Here is a 14932-nt window from a genome sequence, read left to right on the forward strand (position 1 = left end):
TATGAATATGCCATAATTTATCATTTATCTATTGCAGACACTTAGATTTTTCTAGTGTCTGAGTTTTACAGATAAAACTGTTATGAAGATTTACATACAAGTGTTTGTGTGGACATAAATTTATTTTGGAAGATAGCTAGGAATGGAATCACTGACTCATATGAAACATGTATGTTTATTTTTTTAAAAAAAAATATAGGGTCTCCCTATGTTGTCCAGGCTGGTCTTGATCTCCTGAGCTTAGGTGATCCTCCCATCTCAACCTTCCAAGTTGCCGGGACTACAGGCACATGCCACCATGCCTGGTTCAATGTTTATGATTTTAAGAAACTGCCAAACTGTTTTCTAAAGTGGTTATATCATTTTACCTTCCTCAAAGCAATATATGAGGGTCCCAACTCCTCCATAACTTTGGTATAGTAAGTTATTGTAGATTCAGCTATTCTAATACGTGTGTAGTAGTATCTCATTATGGTTTGAATTCACATTTCCTGATAACCAATGATTTTGAGCATCTATTCATATGCTTATTGGAAATATCTATTTAAGTCCTTTGCTTAACCAGATTGTTTGTTTTATTATTACTGACTTTCAGGAGTCCTCTATATATTCTGGATATGATATATCCCTTATCAGATACGTCATTTGCAAATATTTTTTCCAATTCCATATGTTGCCTTTTTACTCTGTTAATAGTCCTTTAGTGCATAAAACTTTGTGAATTTCATTTTGTCTAATTATTTGTTATTGTTGCATGTGCCTTTGCTATCATATCAAAGAAGTCACTGCCAAATGCAATGTTATGAAACTTTTCTCCCATGTTTTCGTCTAAGAGTTTTATGGTTTTAGCATTCACATTTAGATCTTTGAACCATTTTTAGGTACCTTTTGTATATGGTGTTAAGTAGGGTCCAATTTCATTCTTGCAAGTGGATATCCACTTTTCCCAACATCATTTGTTGAAAAGAATGTCCTTTCTCTATTGAGTAGTACTGACACCCCTGTCAAAAATCATTTGGTAGTCTATATGAAGGTTTATTTCTGGGCTCTCTATTCTATTTCACTGATCTATATGTCTGTCTTTATGTTAGTCCCACACTGTTTTGATTTCTACAGCTTTGTAGCTGGTTTTGAAATCAGAAAGTTTGGGACCTCAACTTTGTTCTTATTCAAGATTGTTTTGGCTAATCAGGATCCCTTGAGATTTCATATGAACTCTAGAATGTGCTTTCTGTTTATGTAAAAAACATTGAGATTGGAATTTTGATAGGGATTGCATTGCCTCTTTGTAGATTGTTTTGGGTAGTATTGATGTCTTAACAGTTAGTTGTAAGTCTTTCAATCCATGAACATGGGCCATCTTTCTATTTGTTGGTATCTTTAATTTCTTTTAGCAATGTTGTATAGTTTCCAGTTTATAGGTCTCTCACCTTCTTGGTTAAATTTTTTCCTAAGTATTTTTCTCTTTTTGATGCTATGGCAAATGGAATTGTTTTCTTAAGTTTTTTCAGTTGTTTATTGTTAGTGTAGAGAAACACAACTGATTTAGTGTGTTGGGTTTGTATCATGTTACTTATCTTTTTGTTTTTGTTAAATCTTTAGGGTGTTTTACATAAAGATCATGTTGTCTGTTTTACATATGAGATCATGTCATCTGCTATATAATTTTACTTTCCAATTTGAGTACCTTTTATTTATTTTTCTTGCCTAATTTATCTGGCCAAAACTTTAAATAACATGATGAATAGAAGTGATGAAAGCAGGCATCCATGTCTTGTTCTAATCTCAGAGTAAAAATTTTCAGTCTTTTACCATTGAATATGATGAGTAGCTGTGGGTTTTTTGTATACAGCCAGTATAGTGTTGAGGTCATTGTTGTTTTTTTTTTAATCCGAGTTTCTAGGGTGTGTTTTATCATGAAAGGATGTTGAATTTTGTCAAATGATATTTCTGTACCAATTGAAATGATCAAGTAGTGTTTTTCCTTCCTTCTGTTAATTTAGTATATTACATTGCTTGTTTTTTTTTATATGTTGAACCATCCTTGTTTCCCAGGAATAAATCCTGCTTGGTTTGCTATAATTTTGTTCAAGATTTTGCATCAATATTTATAAGAGATATGTTAGCCTGTAGTTTTTGTGTAGTATGTTTGTTTGACTTTGGTATCAAGGTGATGCTGACTTCATAGAATGAGTAAGGAAGTGTTTCTTCCTCTCTTCCTCCTCTCTTCAGTTTTTTGGAAGAATTTGATAAAGATTGAAATTAATCCTCTTTTTTTTGAGTCAGAGTCTCACTCTGTTGCCCAGACTGGAGTGTAGTGACAGGATCACAGCTCACCACAGCCTCAATCTCCTGGGCTCAAGGCAATCCTTCCACCTTAGATTCCCAAGTGGCCACTACAGGCATGTGCCACAATGCCCTGCTAATTTTTTATCTTTTGTAGAGACAAGGTCTTACTATGTTACCTAGGCTGGTCTTGAATTCCTGGACTCAAGCAATTCTCCTTCCTCAGCCTCCCAAAGTGCTGGGATTACAGGCATGAGCTACTCTACTCAGCCTAATTCTTTTTTATATATTTGGTAGAATTCACCAGTGAAACCATCTAGTCCTGGAATTTTCTTTGTTGGAAGGTTTTTGATTACTGATTCCATCTCCTTACTCTAGTTATAGACCTATTGAAAGTTTCAGTTTCTTCATGATTCAGTTGTGGTAGGTTGTGTATTTCTAGGATCTAATTTCCTTTTGATTTCATTTTTGATCCGTGGGTTATTTGAAAGTATGTTGCTACTTAGTCCCCAAATATTTGAGAATTCTTTCCAGAGATCTAGTTTGTGTGTACCTGAAAAAAATATGTATTTTGCTTTTGTTGGATGTAGTGTTCTGTAAATGTCCATCTGATCAAGTTAGCTGATTGTATTGTATAAGCCTTCTGTATATTTTCTAATTATGTGCCTACTTGTTCTTTCCTTCATTGAAAGAGTGGTATCGAACTTTCTGACTGTAAAATCTATTTCTTTTTGCAGTCTATCAGTTTTTACATTGTGTGTTTTTAAGCTATTAGGTGCAGAGATGTTTAGGATTGTTGTATACTTCTGATGTATTGCCCCCCCCTTTTTTACAAACTGACCCTATTTATACTTGGTAGTAGTCTTTGCTCTGAAATCTTGTGCTATCATGATATAATTTGAACCTTTATAGTTAAATTGTGTTTCTTGTAGGCAATATGTAACTGGGTCTTTATCTCATCTGATGGTCTCTATCTTTCGTCTTTTCTTCCTTGGACTAAACATCCTTTTATTATGGTTTGGCTGAAATTTTTGCTAAATTCTTCACTATTTTAATTAAATTCTTTGGGGCATGCTTTGCTTTAAAAGGATATTGCATCACAATGGACACTTTGGATTGCCTTTTGTAAGAAGTTGATTATCACCAAATATCTATTATCTATTTAGTTCCTCCTCATTTTGATTAAAACCAATTTGGACCATCCATTCCATTTTCCTTACCTACCCTAATTATATTTTTTATCTTGACTGACTGCTCACTTTTTGAGCTCCAGAAAAATTTTGAAGGGATCTATTAACTGTTCCTCTAAAATATCTATTTTATCTCATTTAACCAATTCTAGTTGAATTATTTTGAATGTGGGTCAAATAAAACTAGATTTTCACTAAAAGCATATTAAAATGTTTGCCTTCTTTTCCAGGTAAAAATGTCTCCGTCATACCATCAACTCAAAGGAGATCCTACAGCTAAGAAGGTGAGTTTTAAAAGCAAAAACCCAATTCCTGCTTCTGTGTGTTTATCCTCCTCTGTTGAAGAGTTTGCTCAAAATGGCAATAATTTTTAATCATCTTGGTGCTGTCAGTGGTTCTTTCTAATTGAATTCTTTAATGATATGTCAGCAAGATTCCTTGGCTCTTCCAGAGAAGCCAAGTTAGGTTTTTGGCATCAGTCTCCTGGCAACTACGGACTGTCAGTGTTCTAGAATTTCCATCTTCTATACCAGGCATGGCATCTTGCTATCAGTGAGTGGGATCAGATGAAAGATATTCTAAGGAGATAAGCTATATAGTTTTTCTTAATAATTTGCTTTCTATAACAAAAAGCTGGCATAGATAATGAATATTTCAGCACATACCACATAAGAAGGTCCTCAGTAAATACTGGGAGAATAGAACTCTCGTCTGTACCACTTCTTGACTATAAGCTTTGTGGCACATATGAAGTGTGAGTCTCACTGGAGCAATGCACAGATGATGTCAGTCAAGAGAACCACTAAAATCCTTTTCTTTATCCAGCTGTATCAGTACAATTGAAACATGGTAAACAGGCTGACATTTCTGCTCGTTTCTTTTACCATTTTCCTATCTCTAACACTTGAAGTGTTTTATTCTTTGCCCCCTCCCCCTTTTTTTTTTTACAATTTCAGCCAGCACCCATGTCAACGAAGAACTGTAGAGCAAAAATAACAACTTGCTGGTTCTGTTGACTACTAGCAGGTTTTAGCTTCAAAGAAGTGTGCCAAAAATGGATCCCTTTTTTTGCCTTCAGAATCCCCTGAGACCTTTTCAAAAGAGAAGAGAATAAAAACAAAATGTGTTGTCTAAAAAGTCCAATAACGTGCTGTACATGAAAATTTATTTTACTCCTGTCAAGGCAGCAAAGAGTAGGCTAGACCAAGGCAATGACCGTTGCTGCTGAGAACTATCCCACTGTAACATGAGGAGCTGGGGGAGTCTAAGTCACTTAAGTCTCACTCAGTAAACAAATGAGGAATTTTTTTTTCTCTAAGCTCTCCAGTGTTAGTTATTTGAACACACCTTGAACATAGTGATTAAAAACATGTGCTCTGTATATAACCAGACTTGGGTTCAGTATTTGGTCTTCTACTTATTTATCTCAGTAACCTTGAATAAGGTAGCCTCTCTGTTTCCTCCTGTGCAAAATGATGATGCTATTTCTCAGAATTGTCCTGAAGATTAAATGAAACACTGTAGAGCGCAAGTGCCTAAAATTCTGTTTGACACATAGTAAGTACTGAAGCTGTTGTTGACGCTAGTATTAAAACACAGATCCCCCTGACAGAATCCTAATCAGATGTCCTCTTGCTTCATCGTGCCACTTATATAATAAGCAATTATAATCAACCGTTCAGCAAGTATAATCAACCCTCTGTATCCATGGGTTCTGCATCCATGGATTAACCAACCACAGACTGAAATTGTTTGTTGTTTTTTTTTTTGAGTTGGAGTCTCACTCTGTCGCCCAGACTGGAGTACAGTGGCCGCTTCCGGCCACCGCAGCCTCGACCTGCTGGGCTCTGGCGATCCTTCTGCCTCAGCCTTCCGAGTAGCCGGAATCACAGGCGTGTGCTACCATGCCCGGCTGATTTTTTGATTTATTGTAGAGATGAAGTCTTGCTGCCCAGGCGGGTCTCGAACCTGCGGGCTCAGGCAATCCACTCACCTCAGCCTCCCAAAGGCGCAGGATTACAGGCTGAGCCACTGAGCCCGGCTTGAAATTGTTTTTTTAAACCAATGAAAAATAACAATACAACAATTAAAAGTGATACAAATAAAGCAACACAATATAATAACTTTACATAGCATTTACATTGTATTGTGTATTATAAGGAATCTAAAGATAAAGTATATGGAAGAATACGCATAAGTTATATGCAAATACTATGCCATTTTATATAAGGGAGTTAACATCCACAGATTTTGGTATCCAAGGGGGTCCTTGGAACCAGTACATTACAGATACTATGGGATGGCTGAATTCCTTTATATTAGATACCAAACTAAGCAGTGGTCTACAGGGATGAAAAATATAATCCTGTTCTCAAAGACCTTATCACTTTTCAGGAAAGGCAGACAGGTAAATTGATAATTACCAAACATGCCGTGGAAGGTACACAGGGTGCTGCAGGAGCACCAAGGAGAAGCCCTGTTTAGAAATCACTAAGTGAATTTAGTGCAACTTTTATGTTCTTCATGGTAGAAAGCTTCATGAAAAATTTGAGGAATGGTTAGCTGCTCCCTTATAGTCTTATATAGGTTATAGTGAAAGCAAATTCTGCCACATACATAGGGCATTTATTAAATAGATACTCATTTAGAAATAGGTTCATGCAAACTATTTTTCAAACTTAGTACTATGTCCCAGCCTTTTGTCATTTTAGGTGTCCAATCTCTATCAAAGATGTGACAACATTATAGAAGCAAGATTCTGTTACTCTTGTAATCAGCATTAGGCAAACTTCCTAAGACAATTAGAAACTTCCTAAGACAATGACTGGACATAGATGGCCCTGGCAGAATTCCTAAGTGATTAGATGTAGACTCTTGCCCTCTTTATGTGCAAGAGTTAGGACTGTCGCTAAAATATTTATTCAATCTACCTATCTTGAATAGCTTTTATCAGTGAGAGTTCATTTCCAATATTCATCATGATGATTAGCAAGTCATTAATTTTGCCAATAAAAGTATTTTGAGCTAGTGAGCAAAGTCTTAGTGATGGTCAGTATATATGACCAGATGTAGGGCTTTTAGTAGCTGCCTTTGGGAGTTTATGTTAGCTGGTCACTTCTGAAATACGGATTCTTTTTTTTTTTTTTTTTTTTTGAGTTGGAGTCTCACTCTGTCACCCAGACTGGAGTGCAGTGGCCGCTCCCGGCCACCGCAGCCTTGACCTGCTGGGCTCCTGCGATCCTTCCGCCTCAGCCTTCCAAGTAGCTAGAACTACAGGCGTGCGCCACCACACCCGGCTACTTTTTGATTTATTGTAGAGATGAGGTCTTGCCAAATTGCCCAGGCAGGTCTCGAACCCACGGGCTCAGGCAATCCACTTACCTCAACTTCCCAAAGCATGGGATTACAGGCTGAGCCACCGAGCCCGGCTGAAATACGGATTCTTAATTAGGGCCACTAACTGCGCCTGAGTTGAAGCCCAAACTATATAGCACATACTTATTATCACATTGTGTGTGGTGTCTATAGTTACTTTACAATATGCATCTTAGCAGATGGCTATCCCAGGCTAGGGGGTCAGGAAAGGCTTCCCAGAGGAGGTAAAGTCTAATCCAGCCTTGAGAAACAAGGGAAAAGGTATCCTAGGCAGACATGGGTAAGTACAGCATGTTGTAGGAAATGGCGGTGGTTCTGTATATCCTAAATATGAAAGCATAGGGAAGTCTGGTGAAAGATAAATGAGGGTTCATATCACAAAGAGCCCCAATCAATCTGTGAAGTTTGCTTTTTATCTTGAGAACAACAGTTTCAATGAAAGGTAAGATTAAAGGAAAAGACCAATCTTAAGAATAAATTGTCCAAGCAAGTAAAAAGGCCTAACTCTAAGCTGTTTTAATGGAATGAATAGTTGAGATAGATTCAAATCTTAGCTAATTTTTTGTTCCCTCAGAAAACTCTGACACCCTCCCTAAGTCTTTGTGTCCTTTCTTCTTTGAGTTAGTCCTGATCTAGTCCCTACCAACACACTCACCTTGATGTTTTGAGATTGCCTCTCTACTTAATGTGTATTTCCCATTAGCCTGTACACCTCATGAGGACAGGAATCACACCATTCATATTTGCTGTTGTATCCTTAAATGTAGAACAAAGTAGGAACTAGGTCGTTGTTGCATGAGAGTTATATGAAAGAGATCCTGCAGGATTGTGTGGTTGTTTATGGGACATGAGGGAGAAAAAGTTGTTTCTGGCCTGGGACAACTAGAGGAAAAACACATGAAACATTGTTGCTGTCCCAGGTTTGTAGTCCTAGCATGGTCAGTTTCTTACTGAATCAGCAATACTCTGAGTGAGATTTACATGAAGATCAATGTGAAGCTCAACACCTAATTATTATTTTCCCTAGTTGGGTATACATTTTTGTGTATATGTGCTTGTGTATGCGGCCTGTATGTCTACTTATATATTCTGGTTCTTGTCCTTGAGCTGCAGTCTCTCTTCTCAGAGTTTCATTGACAGATGGAAGCAGCAGTAGTTTCTGTTGAACAGAGTGACTGCCAAAGTGACATGTGTAAGAAACACAAAGGAAGCAATAGTGTTCTTGATTTTGCCAGAATCTCTGTTGACCGGTAACTGAAGGAAGTGTTTGGTGACTCTGCTGTCAGTATTGGCCCTGCCAAGATCAGGATCCAAGTGCTGAGGAAACAGGAATCCTGTCCTGTTGGGCTCTGCTCACTTATTGAGACTTCTTAGATGTCTCGTGTTGGAGTCTCTTTTCAGAATGTCAGAGTTCCCCTCGGTTGCCACATGTCAGAATGCGAGGCAATTCCATAGCATGTATCTCTTCACAAGCATTTTGCATTATAGTTATTCTTTATGAAAGTTCTAGATTTGAAATATTTCTTGTGTGAATATTTAAAGTGTTTAAAAATTTGTATATAATATTTATTTTGTGTATATAAAATTTCTTCTTAATGGGCTCTAACTGATAACTTCAGTAACAAAGTCTTAAAATATACATGGTTCCCTAGGACCTTTACAGTGTTTGATCATAGATGACCAGAAATCTAAAAATCAGGAATCATTGCCTTCAGATAAAAATTGACATGAAAGCCCATTACAATGAACTTCCTAGAACAGATCCAAATTGGAGGTGTTGACAATTAAAGGAGTTTAGAGAGTAAATTGAAGGCAGTATTAAAAACCAATCAATTATGATGCATTTTTCCTAAAACACCAACTAAGAATTTTTGTAGCAAAGTTGGGTCTGTTACATACATAATAACCAGAGAAAGCATTTTGTCTTATATCCTGATCTCAGATGCATAGTTACCTCTCTCAGCCATCTATTTTAGATTGACTTTCTCTGCTGGTGTTTTTGCAGAAGTCTGAGGGCTATCTTCAGGCTGGTGGTGTCACTGAAATGTCCACACCTGATGTTCTACTCAGATCAACTTCTTCTAGTTAAGGTCAAGGCACTGAAAATGAGAGAGTGGAAAGCCTATCCAGTGGCTCTGATTCTAATCAGGAAATAATCACCAAGCCTCTGTTACATGCCAGGCTTCAGAGGGGCAAAGGTCAATGAAATATATTTCTCGCTGTCAGCACATTTACATACTAATGGTGATTCCACTGGTGGATTTCATAGCCAAACTGCTCAGAAATTGGTTATGCTTCTCAAATATTCAAATATATTATAAGAATTTGGAGCTTCAGGATACAAAATTAATACATAAAAATTGGTTGCATTTCTGTACAACAACAGTGCTTATGCTGAGAACCAAATCAAGAACTCAATTCCACAAAATAGAAAAGCCACAAAATAGAAAAAGCCACAAAATAAAAATATCTAGGAATACATTTAACCAAAAAGATGAGAGACCTCTATAAGGAGAACTACAAAACACTGATGAAAGAAATGGTAGATAATAAAACTGAAAAATGCCCTATGCTCATGAATAGGAAGAGTCAATATTGTTAAAATGACCATACTGCCCAAAGCAATCTACAGATTCAGTGCAATTCATATCAAAATGACAATGTGTCATTTTTCACAGAATAAGGAAAAAACAATTCTAAAATTCATATGGAAGCAAAAAGGAGCCTGACAAGCCAAAGAAGTCCTAAGCAACAAGAACAAAGCTGGAGCTATCATGTTATATAACTTCAGACGATAGTAACCCAAACAGGCTGATACTGGTACAATGATAGACATAGATCAGTGGAACAGAATAGAAAACCCAGAATAAAGCTACACACCTACATCCAACTGATCTTCGACAAAATCAACAAAAATGAGCAATAGGGAAAGGACACCCTTATCCAGTAAATGGTGCTGGGAAAACTGGCTAGCCATTTGTTGAACAATGAAACTGGACCCCAGCCTCTCACCATACACTCAAGATGGATTAAGCACTTAAATGTAAAACCTGAAACTATAAAAATCCTAGAAGGCCGGGCTCAGTGGCTCAGCCTATAATCCCAACACTCTGGGAGGCTGAGGCAAGTGAATTGCCTGAGCCTGCGGGTTCGAGACCAGCCCAGGCAACTTGGCAAGACCTTGTCTCTACAATAAAAAAAAAAAAATGGTCGGGTGTGGTAGCATGTGCCTGTAGTTCCAGCTCCTTGGAAGACTGCAGCGGGAGGATTGCCAGATCTCAGCAGGTTGACACTGGGGTGGCCATGAGTGTGCCACTGTACTCCAGTCTGGGTGATAGAGTGAGACTCCAACTCAAAAAAAAAAAAAAAAATCCTAGAAGAAAACCTAGAAATAACTCTTCTGGGCATTGGCCTAGACAAATAATTAATGATTAAGATCTCAAAAGCAAATGCAACAAAAACAAAAATAGATAAATGAGACTTAAAGTAAAGAACTTCTACACAGCAAAATAAATAATCAATAGAGTAAATAGACAGACAACCTCCAGAATGAGAGAAAATAGTCACAAACTAGGCATCTGACGCAGGACTAATATCCAGAATCTATAAGGAATTTAAACAAATCAACAAGAAAACAACAACCCCATTGGACAAAGAAACAAACAGACAAACAAACAAGAAACAACAAAGAACCCCATGGGCAAAGGACATAAACAGATACCTCTCAAAAGAAGACATACAAGCAGCCAAGAAACTTGAAAAAGTAGCAACATTACTAATCATCAGAGAAATGCAAATTGAAACCATATGAGATACCATCTCACACCAGTCAGAATGACTATTACTAAAAAGTTAAAAAATAACAGGTGTTGGTGAAGTGCAGAGAAAAGGGATTGCTCATGCACTGTTGGTGGGAATGTAAATTAGTTCAACTCCTATGGAAGATGGTATGGAGGTTTCTCAAAGAATTAAAATAGAACTATCATTTGACCCAGTAATTCCACTACTGGATATGTACTCAAAAGAAATCATTTTGTCAAAGAGACACTTGCACTCATATGCTTATCACAGCACTATTCATAACAGCAGTGTCATGGAATTAACCTAAGTTTCCATCAACAGCAGGTTGGATAGATAAAATATTATTTATACATACATACACACACACACACACACACACACACACACACACACACACACACACACACACTGCAGAATACTATGCAGTCATAAAAAAATGAAATCATGTCCTTTACAGCAACATAGATGGAGATGGAGGCCACTATCCTAAGAGAAATAACTCAGAAACAAAACCAAATACTGTATCTTCTCACTTCTAAGTGGAAGCTAAACAATGGACACACATAGACACAAAGATGGAAATGATAGGCACTGGGGACTCCAAAAGTGGGGAGGTAAGGAGGAGAGTGAGGTTTGAAAACTACCTATTGTGTGCAACGTTCACTATTTGAGTGGTGGGTTCACTAATACCCAAACCTCAGCATCATGTAGTATACCCAAATAACATACCTGCATATGTACCCCTGAACCTAAAATAAACAGAAACAAAGAACTTGGAGCTGATTTTGTTGTTCCAAGTGTTCTGGTGAAGTAAGGTTTTTATAGCCCAATTCCTAGTCTTGCCACTCATATCAGGAATGTAGACAACTATACTTGTTCATGATTTTCAATGAATCACAGGTTGACGTTTTTTGTTTTTTTTTAAGGGAAAAAGCCACTGTGTGGCTGGTTGATAGTTTCTTAAAAGTCAAGGGAAACATGAAATGAAGACGCACTGAGATAGATGCAGCATTTTCTAGCCATTAGTTAACAGTGGCTTAAATAAAGATTTATTCACCTTTTAATGTTTCACTCTTAACTCTTTCTTACAAAGGTGCACGTCCTAAAAAACAACAAAGTGATAGTCCTTGGTGGATGTAGATGCTTCTTTCCTTAGAGTATTTGTCTTAGTAGGACTCGGTGCCTTTACTTAAAGGAGGGGGACAAAAGAAAACAGAGGACAGAATTGGTGATCTCAGCAATCTGGAAGCCTTTTTACACTGATGTGAAGAAGCTGAAATGTAGTTGCCTTCAGATACGTAGAGGGCAGTGATCTGGAGGGCACCAATCTAGAAGAAAGCATAGGTATTCTTAATAGTTTAGAGGACAGAACTTTATAGTTTGGAGGAAAAAAACGAAAAACCTCCAAGTTCTTTCTTTCTATTTATTTTAGGTTCAGGGGGTACATATGCAGGTATGTTACATGGGTATACTGCATGGCTACATTTGTGAGTAACCACTATGTAGATGGAGATGTCAGCTTGCAGTGAAAATTTTATAACAGTGGAACAAGCTATCTTGAGTGACAGTGCATTACCTACTACTAAAGGTGTTTGAAAAGTGGCAGGATGCTGTTGCTCAAAGCTCCTGTCATGGATGAGATTGAACTAGTTGATTTTTAGATATCTTGGAGCAACTCTGATGAGTCTATAGTTGTATTACAGTCAAGGAAGTAGCATGTTCACCGATGTGCCAGATGATTTTTAGTTAGACCCTTAATCCAGACTGAACTAGTAGAGCAGATATTTATCAGAGAAAAACTCATCTGGACTTAATGTAAGGAGAGACTTCATTCAGAAGACATGTCACAATAGAGGGGAGGGGACTATTGTAGTATGGCGGATGCTCCAACCATAAGACCTGCAAAAGTCTCAACCATCAGGCAGAAAGGAAATTTCTTTTATGGAGAGCTTGGGTAAACAAGGCTAGGCAGAACCAGATGTGGGAGAGTAGTTGGAGGGATCGGACAGTTAATCAGGGAATGCCTTTGCACGTGGTCAGCTGATTCTCAGAAGCAGCCCTTAAAGAGAGATCGTGTACTCCTGGCTCAGGCTGAGGGTGGATCAGAGTTCAGGGGTTTGAGGGAGGGAGAGAAGTGTAACTAAAATTTGGTTATCAGTTAACAAGCATTTTGATTTCTTTAATGGTTTTTGTTTAATTAATAGAGTTTATTTTTTAGAGCACTCTAGTTTTCGTTGTACAGAAAAGTTCAGTGGAAAATGAAGAGTTCCCATATATTCCTTTTCCCTCACCTGCCCCCACAATTTTCTGTATTAACATCTTGCATTGAAGTAGCACATTTTGTTAACAGTTTATAAGACAATATTGATACATTATTAACTGAATTGCATGCCTTATATTAGGTTGTATGTTCTGTGGCTTCTGATAAATGTTTAATGAAATGCATCCACCATTACAGTATCATACAGAATAATTTCACTGCTCCCCAAGTCCCTTTTCTCTACCAGTTTATCCTTCCTCCCTCTCTGCAAACTTTTGGCAACCACTGACCTTTTTACTGTCTCCATAGTTTTGAATTTCTTAGAATGTCTTGTAATTGGACAGTATGTAGCCTTTCCCAATTGGCGTCTTTTACTTAGCAATCAGCATTTAGGGTTCCTCAGCATCTTTTCAGGGCATAATAGCTCATCTCTTTTATCACTGAGTAATATTCCATTATCTACATGGACCAAAGTGTGTTTATTTATATACCTACTGAAGGACATCTTAGTTTCTTCCAAGTTTTGGCAATTATGAGTAAAGCTGCAATGAATATCTATATATAGGTTTTTGTATGGGCATACATTTCAGCTCATTGTGTAAATACCCAGGAGCATGACTGCTGTATTGTAGGTAAGAGACTATGTTTAGATTTTTTTTTTTTGAATTGGAGTCTCACTTCGTTGCCCAGACTGGAGTGCAGTGGCACGTTCCCAGCCACTACAGCCTCGACCTGCTGGGCTCTGGTGATCCTTCCACCTCAGCCTTCCAAGTAGCTGGAACTACAGGTGCGCACTACCAGGCCCAGCTAATTTTTTATTTATTGTAGAGATGAGGTCTTGCCAAGTTGCCCAGGTGGTTCTTGAACCCGCGGACTCAGGCAATTCACTCACCTCAGCCTCCCAAAGTACAGGATTACAGGCTGAGCCACCGAGCCTGGCTAGATTTTTTAAATTACCAAACTCTCTTCCAAAATGGTTGTACCATTCTACCTTCCCACCAGCAACGAAATAAATTCCTGTTGTTTCACATCACCACCAGCATTTGGTGTTGTCAGCGTTTTAGATTTTAGCCATTCTGATAGGTGTATAGTGGTATCTCATTTTTAAATTTGCCATCCCCTCATGATACAGGATGTTGAGTATCTTTTCATATGGTCATTTGCCATCTATATAATCTTTTTGATGGGATCTTTAACGGTTAATGACTTTTTAGGAGAGTTTTAGGGTTCTTTTTCCTTAGTGGTTTCTAGGGTTTCCTATATGCACCTTAGCTTTTCAGATTCAGCTGCTGATTTAAACTATCTTAGTTCCAGTTATATATAGAAACATCACTCCTGTATAACTCTATTCTCTTTTCCCCCTTTTTGTGGTGGTGTTATATATAGTATATTTATTAATGTTACAAATCCAACAATACATATTGTAATTGTTATTATTTTACTATCTGTAATCATTTCCTTCACTTAATAAAGCTTTGTTTCCACCCACCTCCTTTGTACAATTATGTTACACATATATTACATTTCTATGTGATATAGACCCAACATTCTGTCATATACATATTATTTTATACAACTGCTTTTTAAAATCTGTTATTGGAAGGTGGCAAAATACGCACTTATACTATGTTTTGTAATTACATAATTACCATTTCCACTTCTTGTTATTTTGCATGGGTTTGAATTACTCTCGGGAGTCACTTGCTTTCGTGCTGAAGAATTTTCATTAGTAGTTCCTACCTGCAGGCCTGTAACAAATTCTCTCAGCTTTTGTTTTTCTGGGAAAGTCTATTTCACCTTCACTGCAGTATGGCAGTCTCTGATTCTTCACTGCAGTATGGCAGCCATTGAACTTTCTATACAACCAGAACTAGAGTGCGCTAAAAAATAAACTCTGTTAATTAAACAAAATCCATTGAAGGTCTTGGATGCAGCAGTCTGGAATAGAGTATTTTTGAAAGATAGCTTTGCTGGATAGAGGATTTTTAGTTGATCATTTTTTTTTTTTTTTTTTTTTTTG

At 37.4% G+C, this 14932-nt stretch overlaps 1 protein-coding gene across 1 annotated transcript in view; it reads left to right on the forward strand.

Moving 5' to 3' along the window:
• Positions 1 to 3709: 3709 nt before the first annotated feature.
• Positions 3710 to 14932, forward strand: part of LOC103257737 (vacuolar protein sorting-associated protein 8 homolog) — a 26319-nt gene continuing 15096 nt past the window's right edge. The window contains exon 1 of the mRNA XM_008055435.1: positions 3710 to 3760. Within this exon, the coding sequence (XP_008053626.1) occupies positions 3713 to 3760 (48 nt within the window). The 5' untranslated portion in view covers positions 3710 to 3712. The remainder of the gene's footprint in view (positions 3761 to 14932) is intronic.

This window comes from Carlito syrichta, unplaced genomic scaffold (genome assembly GCF_000164805.1).
Source record: "Carlito syrichta isolate Samal-C Ts95f unplaced genomic scaffold, Tarsius_syrichta-2.0.1 Scaffold301853, whole genome shotgun sequence".
NCBI lineage: Eukaryota > Metazoa > Chordata > Mammalia > Primates > Tarsiidae > Carlito > Carlito syrichta.